We start from the raw sequence: 21603 nt of genomic DNA, 5'->3' as shown, positions 1-21603 counted from the left end.
GCAGCAGTGCAGTGATCAATAAAAAGCTCCCAAGAAAAAGAAAACTCTTGGGGAAAAATTCTTTGAAACAAGACTTACTCTTTCTTTCCCCATGGAAACTCTTGCCCCACTGCCTACTGAGAACATAATAGTATAAATAATAACTAGCAATTATTGAGTGTTTATTATGTACCAGGCACTGAAATAAGTATAATACCTCATGTAATCATCACCACAACCTCATGAGGTAGGTACTATTATTATTTCTTTTACTGAGGAGAAAACTTAAGAAATAGAGAGATTATGAACTTGCCCAAGATCTCACAGTTGGTAAGTAGCACAACTGGCTCCAGAACCTGCAGTTCTTTTAAAATTTTATTGTGGAGAGTTTCAAATGTAAAAGGAAATTGTATATTTGATAAAAATATACAGTATATCATACAGCATAACATATTCCACATGTCCATATTGCCCAGCTTCAACATTTACAACTACATGCCCAATCTTGTTTCATCTATACCCTTACCCATTTCCCTAAAACAGACATCATGTCATTTCATCCATAAATGCTTCAGTATGTACCTGTAAAAGATGAAGACTCTTTTTTAATCAAAATCTCAATACCATTGAAATGGCAACCCACTCCAGGACTCTTGCCTGGGAAATCCTATGGACGGAGGAGCCTGGTAGGCTGCAGTCCATGGGGTCACTAAGAGCCAGGCACGACTGAGCGACTTCACTTTCACTTTTCACTTTCATGCATTGGAGAAGGAAATGGCAACTCACTCCAGTGTTCTTGCCTGGAGAATCCCAGGGATGGGGGAGCCTGGTGGGCTGCCGTCCATGGGGTCGCACAGAGTTGGACACAACTGAAGCAACTTAACAGCAGCAGCAGCAGCAGAAATACCATTATCATACATAAAAGAAAAGAAACTAAACAAAATAGTAATTCCTTAAAAGCAGTAACTATCTGGTCAGTGTCCTAATTCTCCTTCTTACATTTAAAAAAAAATTAATCAGGATCCAAATAGGACCCATGTGTTTTAATTGCTTGACATATCTCTCAGGTCTCATTTAGCTAACCAGAACCTCTGTTCTTAACCAGTACACTCTGATCCAGGTTTTCTATTACCAAGGAAGGTGACAATTTCCATATGGCAGGAGTTCTCAATTAGGGGTTCATTAACAGATTCAGGGGGCTCTATGAATCTCTTAAAATTGGTTTTCAAAATTTTACATGTATTTGTGTAGGTTAATTTTTCTAGGGAGAATATCCTTGGCTCTCATTAGAGTCTCAAAGCTTTAATTAAGACATAAGACAACTGAAAAGCATATGCTATTGTCATAGGAAATTGTAAACCACAATAGCTAAGGGAAGGCCATAAAGTGGCTAGTTGAGGATGGAAAAAGAAGTTAAATTCAGTTTAGCACATTACACTGAAGTATTAGAGATATTTATAAATAACTTTTGAGATAAATAGAAATAGTTAATTATTAACTGATGTCTGTATTTGAAAGTAATATAATCTTGGCATATTGTGGTTTTGCTGAATTGTGGTCATGAAAATAATCAGATCTTGAATTGAATTCCTTGTGTTATGAGACCTGTATCTCCACATGAAGTGAGGTAGGTAGAGACTGATTTTTGTGGGATATCATTGATTTGTTCCATAACAATTTTGCAATCTTATGTCTACATGTCTAAAAATGAAAAGGTGATAAAGGTTGTCATTAATCTTTCCTCTACACCAACTTTTCCTAGATGAAATTCAACATAGAACACCCAATGGTACTATCATCAGCAGCATAGAACCCCCCAAGCCACCACAATACCCCAAAATGCCTATGCAAAAAAGTGTGGAAGCAGATCCTGGGAGGAAGTCCCCAAGCAGGCTTGTTTCAGATGTCAAGTTGGAGACCTGCCTCGAGGTGGACGTGGGGAAGTTGGTGTCTAGGCTGCAGGATGGAGGGACCAAGGCCATACCAAAGGCCAGCAATGGACCTGTGCCAGGCCCTGGAACCACTAAAGCCCCCTCTCTCCACATAAAGAGATCAGCACCTCGGCCCCTGGCTCACCACAAGGAGGGTAAGTGCTTGGAATTCCATGAGGAAGAGAAATGACCTCAACTACTTTGCACCTTGAAACACTTATGAGCTTGTAGGTATTTAAGTAGTAATCTGTTCCGGTTTATTACTACTAATGTTGAAATCCTCTTTGTGACCCTATGGACTGTAGCCTGCCAGGCTTCTCTATCCATGGGGATTCTCCAAGCAAGAATACTGGAGTGGGTTGCCATGCCCTCCTCCAGGGAATCTTCCCAACTCAGCGATTGAATCCAGGTCTCCCACATTGCAGGCAGATTGTTTACCAGCTAAGTCATCCGGGAAGCCTAAGAATACTGGAGTAGGTAGCCTATTCCTTCTCTAGGGGATCTTCCTGACCTAGGAATCGAACCAGGGTCTCCTGCACTGCAGGTGGATTCTTTACCAGCTAAGCTACCAGGGAAGCCCAAGAATATAGAAATCATTCACAATAATCACTAGAATGTACGCTTTATGAGGGAGGGATTTTGGGCTGTTTTATTTACTTCTATGTCCCAAGTACTTAGAACAATGCCTGACTGTCACATAGTAGGTACTCATTGTAGAATAAATTAATAATAATGATATTATTTTTTCCATTATAGGTTATTACAGGATATTGAATATAGTTCCTTGTGCTATATAGTATGACCTTGTTCATCCATTCTATACATAATAGTTTGTATCTCCTAATCCCAGATTCCCAATCCATCCATCCTCCACATGACTCCCCCCTTGGCAGCCACAAGGCTGTTCTCTATGTCTATGACTCTTTTAAGGTTTAATGAAATAAGTTCATTTGTGTCATATTTTAGATTCCATGAATATTAGTGATACCATATTTGTCTTTCTCTTTCTGACTTACATTACTTAGTATGATAATCTCTAGATCTATCCATGTTTCTTCAAATGACATTTAGTTCATTCTATTTTTATGTTTGACTAGTATTCCATACAATGTATACATACATATATATATATACACACACACAGAGTGAGAGAGGATTCCCAGGTGGCCCTAGTAGTAAAGAATCTGCCTGCCAATGCAGGAGACACACGAGACTCAAGTTTGATCCCTGGGTTGGGAAGATCCCCGGGAATAGGTAATAGCAATCCACTTCAGTATTCTTATCTGAAAAATTCCATGAACAGAAGAGCCTTGCAAGCTATAGTCCATGGGGTTGCAAAGAGACACAACTGAGTAACTGAGCATGCACACACAGAAACACACACACACACACATATATTGCATCTTCTTTATCCATTCATCTCTCGATGGACATTTAGGTTGCTTCCATATGTCTTGGCAATATAAATAATGCTGCTGTGAACAGTGGTGTGCATGTATCTTTTTGAATTGATATTATTTATTAATATAATTTTTGCTGTCATTTATTTATTTCTACTTCTGTATGCATTATGGCATGCTCGCCACCAAGAATTTAGTTTCTATCCATCACCATACAGTTTATTCCCTTTACTCATTTCACCCCCTCCTTCCCATCTGGTAACCATTGCTCTGTTCTTTCTATTTGCATGTTTGTTTTGTTTTAGTTTGGTTTGTTCATTTATTTTGTTTTTTTGTTCATTGATTAATTTTTTTTCTTTTTTCCACATAAATGAAATCATACAGTATTTGTTTTGCTCTTCTTTCACTTAGCATAATATGCTTAAGGTTCACCCATGTTGTTGTGAATGACAGTATTTCATCTTTTTATGACACAGTAGTATTCCTTTGGATATACCACATCTTTACTTATTCATCCATTGTTGGAGACTTAGGTTTTCCCCCATATCTTAGCTATTATAAATAATGGTGTGATGAACATAGAGTTGCATATATTTTTTGAATTAGTATTTTCATGTTATTTGTATAATATCCAGAAGTGGAATAGCTGTATCATATGGTAGTTCCATTCTTAAGTTTTGAGGAATCGCCATACTGTGTTCTATAGTGGCTATACCAAGTTACATTCCCACCAACAGTATTAGAGGGTTCATAATAATACTTTTCTCCACACTCCTTTCCAAAATTTGTTATTGTCTTTTAGGAAATAGCCATTCTGATGGGCGTGATGTGATATCTCACTGGGGTTTTGATTTGCATTGTCCTAAGTGAAGAGGAACTAAAAAGCCTCTTGATGAAAGTGAAAGAGGAGTGAAAAAGTTGGCTTAAAGCTCAACATTCAGAAAACGAAGATCATGGCATCTGTTCCCATCACTCCATGGGAAATAGATGGGGAAACAGTGGAAACAGTGTCAGACTTTATTTTTGGGGGCTCCAAAATCACTGCAGATGGTGACTGCAGCCATGAAATTAAAAGACACTTACTCCTTGGAAGAAAAGTTATGACCAACCTAGATAGCATATTCAAAAGCAGAGACATTACTTTGCCAACAAATGTCCGTCTAGTCAAGGCTCTTGTTTTTCCAGTGGTCATGTATGGATGTGAGAGTTGGACTGTGAAGAAAGCTGAGCACTGAAGAATTGATGCTTTTGAACTGTGGTCTTGGAGAACACTCTTGACAGTCCCTTGGACTGCAAGGAGATCCAACCAGTCCATTCTGAAGGAGATCAGCCCTGGTTGTTCTTTGGAGGGAATGATGCTAAAGCTGAAGCTCCAGTACTTTGGCCACCTCATGTGAAGAGTTGACTCATTGGAAAAGACTCTGATGCCGGGAGGGCTTGGGGGCAGGAGGAAAAGGGGACGACAGAGGATGAGATGGCTGGATGGCATCACCGACTCGATGGACGTGAGTTTGAGTGAACTCCAGGAGTTGGTGATAGACAGGGAGGCCTGGCGTGCTGCGATTCATGGGGTCGCAAAGAGTCGGACACGACTGAGTGACTGAACTGAACTGAATAATTAATGATCTTCGACAAATTTTAATATTCCTGTTGGCAATCATTATGTCTTTTTTGGAAAAATGTCCATATAGCTTTTCTCTCCATTTTTATTTATATTTTTAATTTAAATTTATTTATTTTAATTGGAGGCTAATTACTTTACAATATTGTATTGGTTTTGCCATGCATCAACATGAATACACCACGGGTGTACATGTGTTCCCTATCCTGAACCCCTCCCACCTCCCTCCCCATACCATCCCTCTGGGTCATCCCAGTGCACCAGACCCAAGCATCCTGCATCCTGCATCAAACCTGGACTGGTGATTCGTTTCTTATGTGATATTATACATGTTTCAATGCCATTCTCCCAAATCATCTCACCCTCTCCCTCTCCCACAGAGTCCAAAAGACTGTTCTATACATCTATGTCTCTTTTGCTGTCTCGCATACAAGGTTATCATTACCATCTTTCTAAATTCCATATATATGTGTTAGTATACTGTATTGGTGTTTTTCTTTCTGGCTTACTTCACTCTGTATAATAGGCTCCAGTGTCATCCACCTCACTAGAACTGATTCAAATGTATTCTTTTTAATGGCTGAGTAATACTCCATTGTGTATAGGTACCACTGCTTTCTTATCCATTCATCTGCTGATGGACATCTAGGTTGCTTCCATGTCCTGGCTATTATAAACAGTGCTGCAGTGAACATTGGGGTACACGTGTCTCTTTCCCTTCTGGTTTTCTCAGTGTGTATGCCCAGCAGTGGGATTGCTGGGTCATAAGGCAGTTCTATTTCCAGTTTCTTAAGGAATCTCCACACTGTTCTCCATGGTTGCTGTACTAGTTTGCATTCCCACCAACAGTGTAAGAGGGTTCCCTTTTCTCCACACCCTCTCCAGCATTTATTGCTTGTAAACTTCTGGATCACAGCCATTCTGACTGGCGTGAGATGGTACCTCATTGTGGTTTTGATTTGCATTTCTCTGATAATGAGTGATGTTGAGCATCTTTTCATGTGTTTGTTAGCCATCTGTATGTCTTCTTTGCAGAAATGTCTGTTTAGTTCTTTGGCCCATTTTTTGATTGGGTCATTTATTTTTCTGGCATTGAGCTGCAGGAGTTGCTTGTATATTTTTGAGATTAGTTGTTTGTCAGTTGCTTCATTTGCAATTATTTTCTCCTATTCTGAAGGCTGTCTTTTCACCTTGCTTATAGTTTCCTTTGTTGTGCAGAAGCTTTTAAGCTTAATTAGGTCCCATTTGTTTATTTTTGCTTTTATTTCCAATATTCTGGGAGGTGGGTCATAGAGGATCCTGCTATGATTTATCTCGGAGAGTGTTTTGCCTATGTTCACCTCTAGGAGTTTTATAGTTTCTGGTCTTATGTTTAGATCTTTAATCCATTTTGAGTTTATTTTTGTGTATGGTGTTAGAAAGTGTTCAAGTTTCATTCTTTTACAAGTGGTTGACCAGTTTTCCCAGCACCACTTGTTAAAGAGATTGTCTTTTCTCCATTGTATATTCTTGCCTCCTTTGTCAAAGATAATGTGTCCATAGGTGCGTGAATTTATCTCTGGGCTTTCTATTTTGTTCCATTGATCTCTATTTCTGCCTTTGTGCCAGTACCATACTGTCTTGATGACTGTGGCTTTGTAGTACTATCAGCAATTATATGCCAATAAAATGGGCAACGTGGAAGAAATGGACAAATTCTTAGAAAAGTAAAACTTTCCAAAACTGTACCAGGAAGAAATAGAAAATCTTAACAGACCCATCACAAGCACGGAAATTGAAACTGTAATCAGAAATCTTCCAGCAAACAAAAGCCCCCGTCCAGATAGATTCACAGCTGAATTCTACCAAATATTTAGAGAAGACCTAACACCTATCCTTCTCAAACTCTTCCAGAAAATTGCAGAGGAAGGTAAACTACCAATCTCATTCTTTGAGGCCACCATCACTCTAATACCAAAACCTGACAAAGATGCCACAAAAAAGAAAATTACAGGCCAAGATCACTGATGAACATAGACGCAAAATTCCTTAACAAAATTCTAGCAATCAGAATCCAACAACACATGAGAAAGATCATACACCATGGCCAAGTGGGCTTTATCCCAGGAATGCAAGGATTCTTCAATATCCACAAATCAATCAATGTAACATTAACAAATGGAAAAATAAAAGCCATATGATTATCTCAATAGATGCAGAGAAAGCCTTTGACAAAATTCAACATCCATTTATGATAAAAACTCTCCAGAAAGCAGGAATAGAAGGAACATACCTCAACATAATAAAAGCTATATATGACAAACCCACAGCAAACATTGTCCTCAATGGTGAAAAATTGAAAGCATTTCCCCTAAAGTCAGGAACAAGACAAGGGTGCCCACTTTCACAACTACTATTCAACATAGTTTTGGAAGTTTTGGCCACAGCAATCAGAGCAGAAAAAGAAATAAAAGGAATCCAAATTGGAAAAGAAGAAGTAAAACTCTCACTGTTTGCAGATGACATGATCCTCTACATAGAAAACCCTAAAGACTCCACCAGAAAATTACTAGAGCTAATCAATGAATATAGTAAAGTTGCAGGATATAAAATCAACACACAGAAATCCCTTGCATTCCTATACACTAACAATGAGAAAACAGAAAGAGAAATTAAGGAAACAATTCCATTCACCATTGCAACAAAAAGAATAAAATACTTAGGAATATATCTACCTAAAGAAACTTAAGACCTATATATAGAAAAGTATAAAACACTGGTGAAAGAAATCAAAGAGAACACTAATAGATGGAGAAATATACCATGTTCATGGATTGGAAGAATCAATATAGTGAAAATGAGTATACTACCCAAAGCAATCTATAGATTCAATGCAATCCCTATCAAGCTACCAACGGTATTTTTCACAGAGCTAGAACAAATAATTTCACAATTTGTATGGAAATACAAAAAACCTCAAATAGCCAAAGCAGTCTTGAGAAAGAAGAATGGAACTAGAGGAATCAACCTGCCTGACTTCTCTCCATTTTTAAAGTAGGTTGTTCAGGGGTTTTTGTTGTTGAGTTACCTGAGTTCTTTAAATGTTTTGGACATTAACCCCTTATAAGCTATATGATTCAAAAGTATTTTCTCTCACTCAGTAGATTGTCTTTTCTTTTTTGTGGAAGGTTTCCTTTGCTCTGCAGAAGTTTGATATAGTCCTATTTAGTTTGATATAATCCTGTTTGCTTATTTTTGCTTTTGCTTCCCTTGCCTGAGGAAAATATTTAAAAAGATATTGCTAAGATCAATGTCAAAGAGTGTACTGCATATGTTTTCTTCTAGGAGGGCAATGGTTTCAGGCATTACATTCAAGTCTTTATTTTAAGATGATTTTTTTGTATGTTGTGAGATAGTGGTCTAGTTTGTTTGTTTCTTTTTTTGTGGCTGTGCAGTTTTCCTAGTACCATTTATTGAGGAAAATATCCTTGTCCATTCTAAGATCTTTAATACTTTGTCATAAATTAATTTTCCATATATTTGTGGGTTTATTTCAGGGTTCTCAATTGTGTTTTATTGATATATGTGTCTGTTTTTCTATCAACACCATGCTGTTTGATTACAAGAATTTTATAATATAGATTAAAATCAAGGATTATAATACCTACAGCTTTGTTCTTTTTTTTCTCAAAATTGCTTTGACTTTTTGGCTTCTTTTATGGTTCCATATATTTCAGAATTGTTTGTTCTATTTCTATTAAAGCTGTCATTGGGATTTTGATAAGGATTGCCCTAAACCTGTAGATTGCTTTTGGTAGTATGAGCATTTTATTATTTTTTAATTTATGTATTTTATTTTATTTTTTAATTTTTTAATATAAACTTATTTATTTTAATTGGAGGCTAATTACTTTACAGTATTGTATTGGTTTTGCCATACATCGACATGAATCCGCCATGGGTGAACTCATATTTTTTGATTTATTTTTTTAAACTTTTATTTTGAATTGAGGTATAGATGGTTAGCAACGTTATGATCATTTCAAGTGAACAACAAAGGGACTCAGCCATACATATACATGTATCCATTCTCCCCCAAATTCCTCTCCCATCCAGGCTGCCACATAGCATTGATAAGATTTCCATGTGCTATACAGTTGGTCCTTGTTGGTTATCCACTTTAAATATAGCAGAGTGTACATGTTCATCACAAAGTTCTCCCCACCCCTCCCACCAGCAACCATAAATTCATTCTCTCAGTCTATGAGTCTCTTTCTATGTTGTAAGTAAATTCATCTGTATCATTTCTTTTTAGAATCCACATATAATGGATGTCATATCGTATTTCTCCTTCTCTATCTGACTTACTTCACTCAGTATGGCTATCTCTAGATCCATTCATGTTGCTGCAAATGGCACTATTTCATTCTTCTTAATGGCTGAGTAATATTCCATTGAATATATGTACCACATCTTTATCCCTTTCCTTATGGGTGAACATTTAGGTTGCTTTCATGTTTTGGCTATTGTAAACAGTGCTACAATGTTAGGGTGCATGTATCCTTTTGGATCATGTTTTTCTCTGGATATATGCCCAGGAGTTGGATTGCAGGGTCATATGGTAGCTCAATTTTTAGCTTTTTAAAGAACCTCCATACCATTCTCCATAGTGGCTTTTCCAACTTACATTCATGCCAACAGTGCCCGAAGGTTCCCATCTCTCCACACCCTCTCTAACATTTATTGTTTGTGAATTTTTTGATGACAGCCATTCTGGCTGGTGTGAGGTGATAACTCACTATAGTTTTGATTTGCATTACTCTAATAAATAGCAATGTTGAACATCTTTGATGTGCCTCTTGACCATTTGTATGTCTTCTGTGGAGTAATGTCTACTTAGGTCTTCTACCCATTTGTTGATTGGGTTGTTTGTTTTGATGCTGATAAGTGTCATGAACTGTTTATAAATGTTGGAGTCTAATCCCTTGTCAGTCACATCATTTACAAATATTTTCTCCCAACCTGTGGATTGTCTTTTCATTTTTTATTGTTTCCATCACTATGCAAAATCTTATGAGTTTAGATCAGATCAGTCGCTCAGTCGTGTCCGACTCCTTGCAACCCCATGAATCGCAGCATGCCAGGCCTCCCTGTCCATCACCAACTCCTGGAGTTCACTCAGACTCTCATCCATCGAGTCAGTGATGCCATCCAGCCATCTCATCCTCTGTCATCCCCTTCTCCTCCTGCCCCAATCCCTCCCAGCATCAGAGTCTTTTCCAATGAGTCAACTCTTCACATGAGGTGGCCAAAGTACTGGACTTTCAGCTTTAGCATCATTCCTTCCAAAGAAATCCCAGGGCTGATCTCCTTCAGAATGGACTGGTTGGATCTCCTTGCAGTCCAAGGGACTCTCAAGAGTCTTCTCCAACACCACAGTTCAAAAGCATCAATTCTTCGGCACTCAGCCTTCTTCACAGTCCAACTCTCACATCCATACATGACCACGGGAAAAACCATAGCCTTGACTAGATAAAACTTTGTTGGCAAAGTAATGTCTCTGCTTTTGAATATGCTATCTAGGTTGGTCATAACTTTCCTTCCAAGGAGTAAGTGTCTTTTAATTTCATGGCTGCAGTCACCATCTGTAGTGATTTTGGAGCCCAGAAAAATAAAGTCTGACACTGTTTCCACTGTTTCCCCATCTATTTCCCATGAAGTGGTGGGACCGGATGCCATGATCTTCGTTTTCTGAATGTTGAGCTTTAAGCCAACTTTTTCACTCTCCAGTTTCACTCTCATCAAGAGGCTTTTGAGTTCCTCTTCACTTTCTGCCATAAGGGTGGTGTCATCTGCATATCTGAGGTTATTGATATTTCTCCCGGAAATCTTGATTCCAGCTTGTGTTTCTTCCAGTCCAGCGTTTCTCATGATGTACTCTGCATAGAAGTTAAATAAACAGATTGACAATATACAGCCTTGACGAACTCCTTTTCCTATTTGGAACCAGTCTGTTGTTCCATGTCCAGTTCTAACTGTTGCTTCCTGACCTGCATACAAATTTCTCAAGAGGCAGATCAGGTGGTCTGGTATTCCCATCTCTTTCAGAATTTTCCACAGTTTATTGTGTTTTGAGTTTAAGTAGATCCCATTTAAATAAATGGGATCTACTTAAACTAAATAAATGGGATTTTGAGTTTAAGTAGATCCCATTTATTTATTTTTGTTTTAATTTCCATTTTTTCTGGGAGTTGGATTAAAAAAAGATATTGCTGCAATTTACATCAGAGAGTGTTCTGCCTATGTTTTCCCTTGGGAGTTTTATAGTGTTTGGTTTCACATTTAGATCTTTAATACATTTTGAGCCTTCTTTGTTTATGTTATTAAAGAATGATCTAATTTCATTTTTGCATGTAACTTTCCAGTTTTCCCAGCACGATTTGTTGAAGAGAGTTTCTTTCAATCATTGTGTAGTCATGCTTCCTTTGTCATAAATTAATTAACCATAGGTGCAAGGGTTTATTTCTGGGTTTTCTATCCTGTTCCTTGGACTATATTTCTATTTTTGTGCCAGTACCATACTGTTTTGATAACAGTAACTTTATAGTATAGTCTGAAGTCAGGGACCTATTCCTCCAGCTCTTTCTCAAGATTGCTTTGGCTATTCAGGGTCTTTTGTGTCTACATAAATATCTTGAGATTTTCTGTTCTAGCTCTGTGAAAAAATGTCATTGGTAATTTGATAAGAATTGTGTTGAGTCTGTAGATTGCCTTGAGTAGTATAGTCATTTTGACAAAGTGAGTTTTCCAATCCATGAGCATGGAATATCTTTCCATCTGTGTGTGTCTTCTTCAATTTCTTTCATCAGCATCTTATAGTTTTGAGAGTACAGGTCTTTTTACTCCTTAGGTAGATTTATTCCTAGTTATTTTGATCTTTTTGGTGTGATTGCAAATGGAATTGTTTCTTGAATTTCTCTTTCTGATCTTTCCTTGTTAGTGTATAGAAATGCAAAAGATTTCTGTGTGTTAATTTTGTAACCTGCAACTTTATCAAATTCATTGATTAGTTCTAGTAGTTTTCTGGTGTCATCTTTAGGGTATTCTATTTATAGTATCATGTCATCTGCAAAGAGTGGTGATTTAACTTCTTTTCCAATTGAATTCCCTTTACTTTCTTTTCTTCATCTGATTTCTCTGACTTCCAAAACTGTTGAATAAAAGTGGTGAGAGTGGACTTCTTTATCTTGGCCCTGACTTAGAGGAAATGCCTGCAGCTTTTCACCATTAAGTAAGATGCTGCTGCTGCTAAGTCGCTTCAGTCATGTCCGACTCTGTGCGACCCCATGGACTGCAGCCTACCAGGCTCCTCTGTCCATGGGATTTTCCAGGCAAGAGTACTGGAGTGGGGTGCCATTGCCTTCTCCGATACACCCTACTATATATAAGATAATAATCAACAAGGACCTCCTGTATAGTACAGGGAACTCTACTCAATATTCTGTAATAATCTATATGGCAAAAGAATTTGATAAAGATTGATGTTAGCTGTAGGTTTGTCATATATAGCCTTTATTATGTTGAGGTATGTTCTTTCTGTGCCAACTTTCTGCCAAGATTTTTATCATAAATGGGTGCTGTAATTTGTCAAAAGCTTTTCCTGCATTTATTGAGATGATCATATGTTTTTTTATTCTTCAATTTGTTGATGTGGTTTATCACATTGATTGATTTGCAGATATTGAAAACTCTGCATCCCTGGGATGAATCCCACTTGATCATGTTGTATGATCTTTTTAATGTATTGTTGAATTCAGATTGCTAGTATTGCTAGTTTAGGATGTTTGCATCTATGTTTATCAGTGATGCATGTGTGCATGCTAAGTTGCTTCAGTTGTGTCCAACTGTTTTTGATCCTATGGGCTATAGCCCACCAGTCTCCTCTGTCCATGGGATTCCCCAGGCAAGAATGCTGGAAGATTGCTATGCCCTCCTTCCAGGGATCTTCCTGACCCAGGGATCAAACCCATGTCTCTTAGGTCTACTGCATTGGCAGGTGGGTTCTTTTCCACTAGTGCTATCAGTGATATTGGCCTGTAATTTTATTTTTTTGGTATATGTTTTTCTGATTTTGATATCAGGGTGATGATGGCCTCATAGACTGAATTTGGAAGTTTCCTATCTTCTGCATTTATTTATTTATTTTTTTTTTTTGGAAAAAGTTTGAGAAGGATAGGTTTTAACCCTTCTCTACATGTTTGATATAATTCACCTGATGTGAAGCCCTTAGGTCCTGGACTTTTGTTTTTTGAGAGTTTTTCAATCATAGTTTCAATTTCAGTACTTGTGATTCATCTGTCCATATTTTTTATTTCCTCTTGGTTCAATCTTGGGAGACTGTACCTTTCTAAAAATTTGTCCATTTATTCAAGGTTGTCCATTTTATAGGCATACAGTTTCTCATAGTAGTCTCTTATGATCCTTGGTATTTCTGTGGATCAATTATAACTTCTCCATTTTCATTTCAAATTTTGTTGATTTGAGTCCTCTCCCTTTTTTCTTGATGAGTCTGGCTAAAAGTTTATCAATTTTGTTTATCTTTTCAAGGAACAAGATTTTAGTTTCATTGATCTTTCCAGTTGTTTTCTTTGTCTCTACTTCATTTATTTCTGCTCTGATCTTTATGATTTATTTCCTTCTATTAACTTTAGGGTTTTTTTGTTCTTTTTTTTCTGGTTGTTTTAGGTGTAAAGTTAGGTTGTTTGAGATTTTTCTTGTTTCTTGAGCTAAGATTTTATAAATTTCCTTCTTAGAACTGCTTTTGCTGCACCCCATAGGTTTTGGACTGTTGCACTTTCATTTTCATTTGTCTCTAGGTATTTTTAATTTCCTCTTTGATTCCTTCAGTGACCCATTTGTTGTTTAGTAACATATTGTTTAACTGCCATGTGTTTGTGTTTTTATAATTTTTCCTTGCAGTTTATTTCTAATCTCCTAGCGTTGTGATCTATAAAGATTCTTGATATCATTTCAAATTTTTTTTTAATTTTCCAAGGCTCATCTTTGTTTATTTTCATTTTATTGCATTTTTTAAAATTTTATTTTATTTTTAAACTTTACATAATTGTATTAGTTTTGCCAAATATCAAAATGAATCTGCCACAGGTATACATGTGTTCCCCATCCTGAACCCTCCTCCCTCCTCACTCCCCATTCCATCCCTCTGGGTCGTCCCAGTGCAATGAAAATAGTTCTTTGATGGAATCTTTAGAATTTTCTTTAGATAAAACAAAACAATGTGGTAGTTTTACTTTTCCCTTTCCAATTTAGATGCATTTTATTTATTTTTCTTGCCTAATTGCTCTGGCTAAGACTTCCAGTTTTATGTTTAATAAGAGTGATGAGAGTGGGCATCCTTGTCTTACTCCTTTTCTTGAAGGGATAGCTTTCGGTTTTTCACCATTGAGTATGATGTTGGCCACACATATATAATATGCAGTCTATGACCTTCACTATGTTGAAGTACTTCCTTCTATACCCATTTTGTTGAGAATTTTTATCATTTGTGAGTATTGAATCTTGTCAAATACTTTTTCTGCCTCTATTGAGATGATATTTTTTTATTTTTCATTTTGTTCAGTTCAGTTCAGTTGCTCAGCCGTGTCTGACTCTTGGCGACCCCATGAATTATTCAAACTCATGTCCATCAAGTCATGTTAATGTGGTATAAACATTGATTGATTTGCACATAATGAACTATCCTTGCATCCCTGGAGTAAATCTCACTTGATCATGATGTTTGATATTTTTAATGTATTGTATTTGATTTGCTAATATTTTGAGATTTTTTACATCCATGTTTACCAGGGATAATGGCCTGCAATTGTGTGTGTGTGTGTGTGTAGTCCTTGTTTGGTTTTGGTATCAGGATAATGTTTGCCTTGTGAAATAAGTTAGGAAGTGTTCTCTCCTCTTTAATCTTTTAGAAAAACTTGAGGAAAATACATATTACATCGCCTTTGAATGTTTGGTATAAACCACCTGGGAAGCTGTCTGGTCATGGACTTTTGATTATTAGAGGTTTTGTTTACTGCTTTAATCTCTGTATTAGTGATCAGTCTATTCAGATTTTTCTATTTCTTCATGACTTAGTCTTGGAAGATTGGGATTCAAAGAATTTGCCCATTTCTTCTAGGTTGGGCAATTTGTTGACATATACATTTAGCTGTTCATATCATTGTCTTACAATTATTTGTATTTCTGTGGTATCTATTATTTCTGCTCTTTCATTTCTAATTTTATTTATCAGAGACTTTTACTTTTCTCCTTTTTTCTTAGTGTCTAGCTAAAGGTTTGTTAATATTTCTTTTCATCATTTCAAAGAACCAGCTCTTAGTTTCTTTGACCTTTTCTATTACCTTTTTGGTCTCTGTTTCAATTTACTTTCACTCTGATCTTTATTATTTTTTTTCTTGTACTGACTTTGGGCTTCGTATTTCCCCCTTTTTTTTCTAGTTCATTTATGTGTAAGGTTAGATAGTTTCTTTGAGGTTTATTATTTTTGTTTTTAAAAGGTTCTTTCTTTATTTATTATTTATTTTTGGTTGTGCTCAGTCTTCATTGCTGTGTGGACTTTAGTTGAAGCAAGAGGGGGCTACTCTCTAGTTGCAGTGTACAGGCTTCTCATTTCAGTGGCTTCTCTTGTTGCTGACATGGGCTCTAGGGCATTCAAGCTTCAGTAGTTGCAGCACTTGAGCTCAGTAGTTGCGGTTCCTGGGCTTTAGAGAACAGGTGCAATAGTTGTGATGAATGGGCTTAGTTGCTCTGTGGCATGTGGGATCTTCCTAGACCAGAGATCAAACCTTTGTCCCTGCATTGGCAGACAGATTCTTTACCACTAAACCACAAGGGAAACCCTAAATTTTATATATTGGGGTAGCCTCTGTTGCTATAAACTTCTCTCTAGTACCACTTTTGCTGCATCTAATATATTTAAGTATGCCATGTTTTCACTTTTACTTGTCTTTAGGTAATTTTCGATGTCTACTTTGATTTATTTGTTATCTCAATAGTTGTTCAGTAGTATGTTGTTCATTCTCCACATATTTATAATTCTTAAATATTCTTATAGTTGATTACTAGTTTCATTCCACTATGATTGGAAAAGGTGCCTGATATGATTTCAATTTTCTTAAATTTATTGAGACTTGTTTTTTGTCCCAACAAATAGTCTTTCCTTGAGAATGTTCCATATGCACTTGAGAGGAACATATATTCTGCTACATTTAGATGGAATGTTGTGTATGAACCTATTAAGTCTATCTGCTCTACTGTTTCATTTAAGACTTCTGTTTCCTTGTTAACTTTCTGTATGGATGATCTATTAATTGATGTAAGTGAGGAGTTAAAGTCCCCTACAATTACTGTGTTGCTATCAATTTCTCACTTTGTTGTTGTTGTTCAGTCACTAAGTCATGTCCAGCCTTTTGTGACACCATGGACTGCAGCACGCCAGCCTTCCCTGTCCTTCACTATTTCCTGGAGTTTGCTCAAACTCATGTCCATTGAGTCAGTGATACCATCCAACCAGTTACCTCTTTCAATTTAAGCCTGAGTTTTGCAATAAGGAGCTCATGATCTGAGCCACAGTCAGCTCCAGGTCTTGTTTTTGCTGAATGTATAGAGCCTCTCCATCTTCAGCTGCAAAGAATATAATCAATCTGATTTATATATTGACCATCTGATGATGTCCATGTGTAGTGTCTTCTCTTGTGCTATTGGAAGAGGGTGTTTGCTGTGACTAGTATGCTCTCTTGGCAAAATTCTGTTAGCCTTTGCCCTGCTTCATTTTGTACTTTAAAGCCAAACTTGTTTGTTACTCCAGGTATCTCTTGACATCCTACTTTTGCATTCCAGTTCCCTCTGATGAAAAGGACATCTCTTTCTGGTGTTAGTTCCAGAAGGTCTTGAAGGTCTTAATAGAACTGTTCAACTTCAGCTTCTTCATCATTAGTGGTTGGGGCATAGACTTGGATTATTGTGATGTTGACCACAAAGGATGAGATGGTTGGATGGTATCACTGACTCAATGGACATGAGTTTGAGCAAGCTCTGGGAGATGGTGAAGGGCAGGGAAGCCTGGAGTGCTGCAGTCCATGGGGTTACAAAGTCCAAACACACCTGAGCAACTGAACAACAACAGCAACTGTGATGTTGAATGGTTTACCTTGGCAATGAACCAAGATCATTCTGTCATTTTTGACATTGCACCCATGTACTGTGTTTCAGATTCTTTTGTTGACAATGAGGGCTACTCAAGTCCTAAGAAATCTATAAATGCTTTGATTCTTTAGTTATGGTCATTTGATAGAGAATGGGGAGGGAGGGAACAAGTTGAGCTGGAGAGGCAGATCAAATTTATAGTAAAAGTCACGTTAAAGTCCAAGGTTAAACATAAATTACAAGGAAATACAATTTAGTATAAATACCACTAAGCTGAAAAGGCTTAGTGAAGTCTCAGGTGTGACTTAGGCTCCAGAGTCTCTGAGACGTGAATTTGAATCTTGGTCCTGCTTCATCCTAGTTGTGGGACCTTGGAGAAGTCACAGCCTCTCTGAGCCCAGTTTTCTAACTTGTAAAATGAAGATATTTATGTGTATAGGATTGCAATAATGATGAAATGAGATACCTATATAGTTAGCTCATAAGGAGTACTCAGTTTAAGGTAGCATTTGTTTTGATTTTACAGGCATCCAGTTACTAACTACATGATCTTAATGAGGTAAACTTCACTTCTCTGAGCCAGTTTTCTCAACTGTAAGTGAAGACAATGCCTATATTGCAAGCAAGATTTTTTTTTGGTGTTTAAATAAGATTAGGTATACAGAACTTCTGGTAATATAATAGAAGTTCAAAAAATGATAGTGCTGCTGCTGCTGCTAAGTCGCTTCAGTCGTGTCCAACTCTCTGCGACCCCAGAGACGGCAGCCCACCAGGCTCCCCCGTCCCTGGGATTCTCCAGGCAAGAACACTGGAGTGAGTTGCCATTTCCTTCTCCAATCCATGAAAGTGAAAAGTGAAAGTGAAGTCGCTCAGTCCTGGCTGACTCTTAGCGACCCCATGGACTGCAGCCTACCAGGCTCCTCCACCCATGGGATTTTCCAGGCAAGAGTACTGGAGTGGGGTGCCATTGCCTTCTTCAGGTGCTACTGATTGGGTAACAGCCTTTTAGGAAATGGCAGGCATGGAAGATGGTAGATGTTTATTCTTCTATATTCTAGAGCTGATGATGGACAGAGGAGCCTGGCAGGCTACAGTACATGGGGTCACAAAGAGTCGGACATGACTTAGTGACTTTCACTTTCATAAAGAGCCTAGGAAGATGCAAGTCTAATGACATTTGTTTTCCAAGGCCTTAGGTTGATGTCTATTTGGATGTGCCTGCAACCGTTAAATGAATAGGTTTCATGTTTCAGGGAGTGTCATCCAGTTCTCTCATCAAAGGAAATGATAGCCTTAGGGTGGACACAGCTTCAGGTAGAAATGTTTTCTGGCTCTGACTGAAGTGTATGCTTCCTATCCAGTACTCACTCCAGCAACCAGTAGAAATGGAACAGTGTTGTCAATTGTTTTAATCTGATCTGCAGGTGAGCAAGCACCATCATGTGGCTAGAGGTTCTCAACTATGGCTATACATAGCGTCACTTGGGGAACTTTTAGAAAATATCCATACCCAGGTCCTACCCTAATCAATTAAACTGGGATCTCTGGCTATTCGGTCCCCAGTACTATATAATTTCAATGTTCTCTATGTTTAGCCAGGGTTGAAAATCACTGGTACTTGTGACTACTTGGGCTTTGGAAAGTAGATAGACCAGGATCTATTGCCAATTAACTATAAGGTTACTTCTCATCTCTCTGTTTCCTCAGCTGTAGAACAGGTATAATACTTTTTATCTTTCAGGGTTATGGCTAGTGTTAAATGAGAATATGTGCATAAAGCACTGACTATAGTATCATAGTATCTAGAACAGAGCAGGTGTTCAATAAAAATGTAGCTAAATTTTTATCACTTATTTTATTATCATTATCATTATTGTTATCATTTATAACTTTTTCCTTTTTAATTTATTTTTTATTGAAGGATAATTGCTTTACAGAATTTTGTTGTTTTCTATCAAACCTCAGCATGAATCAGCCATAGGTATACATATACCCCCTCCCATTTGAACCTTCCTCCTATCTCCCTCCCCATCCCACCCCTGTAGATTGATACAGAGCCCCTGTTTGAGTCTCCTGAGCCATACAGCAAATTCCCATTGGATATCTATTTTACATATGGTAATGTAAGTTTCCATGTTACTCTTTCCATACATCTTACCCTCTCCTCCCCTCTCCCCATGTCCATAGTCTATTCTCTATGTCTGTTTCTCCATTGCTGCCCTGCAAATAAATTCTTCAGTATCATTTTTCTAGATTCCATATATGTGCATTAAAATATGATATTTATCTTTCTCTTTCTGACTCACTTCATTTTTACTACTACTAACAACAAAACAGCAAACACTGGGAAGAACAGTGGATGCAGAAATAGGAGTTATAAGTCTTAGTCCTCTCTCTACCACTTACCTAATTATGTGATCGTGGATGAGTGAGTTCACCTTTCAAAACCTTAGTTTACTTCTCTGTAAAATGGAGAAGATAAGACCCATCTGCTATTCTTTCCCCACAAGCTTATTGTGAACATCAATAGTTATCTGGAAGAGTACTTTGAATGGTATAACATTTTAGAAAACTTAGATTATTATTATTATTTTGGTCATTATTTAGCTACAATCCTGTGTACATGACCTGGTGCTAAGGGGAATGGTGTGTCCAGAAATGTAAGATACAGCCTAGATGGGAAGACAGAATTTCTCTGTGTGTGACTGAATAGTACTTGGCTCATATCACCATTAGAGCACAAATCATACCGTATTATAATTATCATTTTTTTTCATATCTGTCTCCCTCACAAGAATGACTAGCTAGAGGAATGAAAAAACCCTACAGAGCAATATATGTATTTTATGAGCATTTACATGGATGGAAATTACCTATGCCAGGTGGAGTGTTCAGAGGATTGAGATTTGAGCTGAGTGTTCAGGGGTGGTTTCAGTACAGATTGGGCTTCCCTGGTGGCTCAGGGGGTAAAGCGTCTGCCTGCAATGTGGGACACCCAGGTTTGATACCGGGATCAGGAAGATCCCCTGGAGAAGGAAATGGCAACCCACTCCAGTATTCTTGCCTGGAGAATCCCATGGACAGAGGAGCCTAGTACGCTACAGTCCACGGGGTTGCAAAGAGTCAGACATGACTAAGCGACTTCACTTTCTTTCTTTTCTTTTTCTTTCAATACAGATCAAACATGAAAACAGGGGTATATATCAGACAAGAAGCAGGGCAGAGTCTAACACTTACTTATCCCAGCTGTCACCTAGGTACTCTCTATCAGCCATCTAATTTAGTTCTTAAAACTACCTCGTGAGGAGGGGTTATTATACCCATTTCTCAGATGAATACTGTAATAGTCAAAGAGTTGAAATAACTGTCCAGGGTCTCACAGCTTAGAAGTAGCAGAACAAGGCCTGAAAGCCAGATCTGCCCAACTCAAGACTCTGTATTTTCCACACTGTACCATACTGTCTCATCTAGAAGTAAGAACCAAGGGATTGCTTTGATAGGGCCAGTGAGGAGACTGGTTTAACAAAAGTAGAGCTGGAGTTAAAGTCCAGTGTTAGTGCCTGGGATAATAATTTGGGACCAACTCATAGAGGGCCTTGAATTTTTGCTAGGGAGTTTGAACTTTATCCTGTACGTTTTATAGCCACTGAGAAAATCTAGAAAAGCAATTTTCAAATACTTAAGGATTATGGATTAAAGTTGATTTTTTTACATTTACCTTAAAAAGTTTTGTAGAAGAAAAAATGATTATCAAGGTTTACTGACAAAAACTGAGTGAATATCAAAATCTGATAACACTCTTGCATAGTTACACATGTGTCTATTTCCGGGTGGGGTTCATCAGGCCATGAATATTTCTGTGGCCTTTTCTTCAGTTAATATTATTTTATATGAATACCTTTTTCACCTAGCCCAAATCCTTGTTATTTAATGCATAATATGTATTGGTTAAATGCCTGTAAGAATTTAATTATTTCCTTTGTGCTTGAGTCTGACTTTGTGCTATTAAGAAACCTGTTTTTGTGCTGATTGCTTATTTTTTCCTCTTGGGTTAATTTCTTTGGTCTGTTCTTCAAAGTGGATCAACTGGATCAATGAGCATGAACAGTCTCATACATTATTTTGCATTTCATCCACATTGTTCCACAATTCTTGATGTCGGGCTATCTAGATAGAATAAGCCCACTGTATAGTGCTATGAGCAATGTGTGCATGCATCTGTTCCAACATACTCCTGCCAGAACTGTTTTATTAAAAAAATTACGTGTATTTATTTTGTGCTGAGTCACATGGAGACTAGAGACATAGAGGTAGAAAGTTCAGTTAGGAGACTGCTACAGTAGTCAAGGTTTAAGTGAAAAGAACCTGATTTTTTGGTGATGATGACTATAACAAATTCATCATCAGATATTGACTAAGCACCTGCTGTGTGTCAGTCACAATACTAAACATGTTAGTGAAAGTGAAAGTG

At 37.5% G+C, this 21603-nt stretch overlaps 1 protein-coding gene across 4 annotated transcripts in view; it reads left to right on the top strand.

The window, feature by feature from the left end:
* The window catches only part of OPHN1 (oligophrenin 1), a 613395-nt gene that overhangs the window by 582990 nt on the left and 8802 nt on the right, over positions 1–21603 (top strand). For 3 of the 4 annotated variants that reach the window (XM_044937015.2, XM_025276610.3, XM_006056622.4), the window contains one exon: positions 1742–2065. The exons of the other annotated variant lie outside the window; for it this stretch is intronic. In XM_044937015.2, coding sequence (XP_044792950.1) covers positions 1742–2065 — 324 coding nt within the window. The remainder of the gene's footprint in view (positions 1–1741; positions 2066–21603) is intronic. 4 annotated transcript variants of the gene reach the window in all.

Source organism: Bubalus bubalis, chromosome X (genome assembly GCF_019923935.1).
Source record: "Bubalus bubalis isolate 160015118507 breed Murrah chromosome X, NDDB_SH_1, whole genome shotgun sequence".
Lineage (NCBI taxonomy): Eukaryota > Metazoa > Chordata > Mammalia > Artiodactyla > Bovidae > Bubalus > Bubalus bubalis.
Note: the sequence above shows the minus strand (reverse complement) of the source record. Positions and strands in the feature narration are given on the sequence as shown.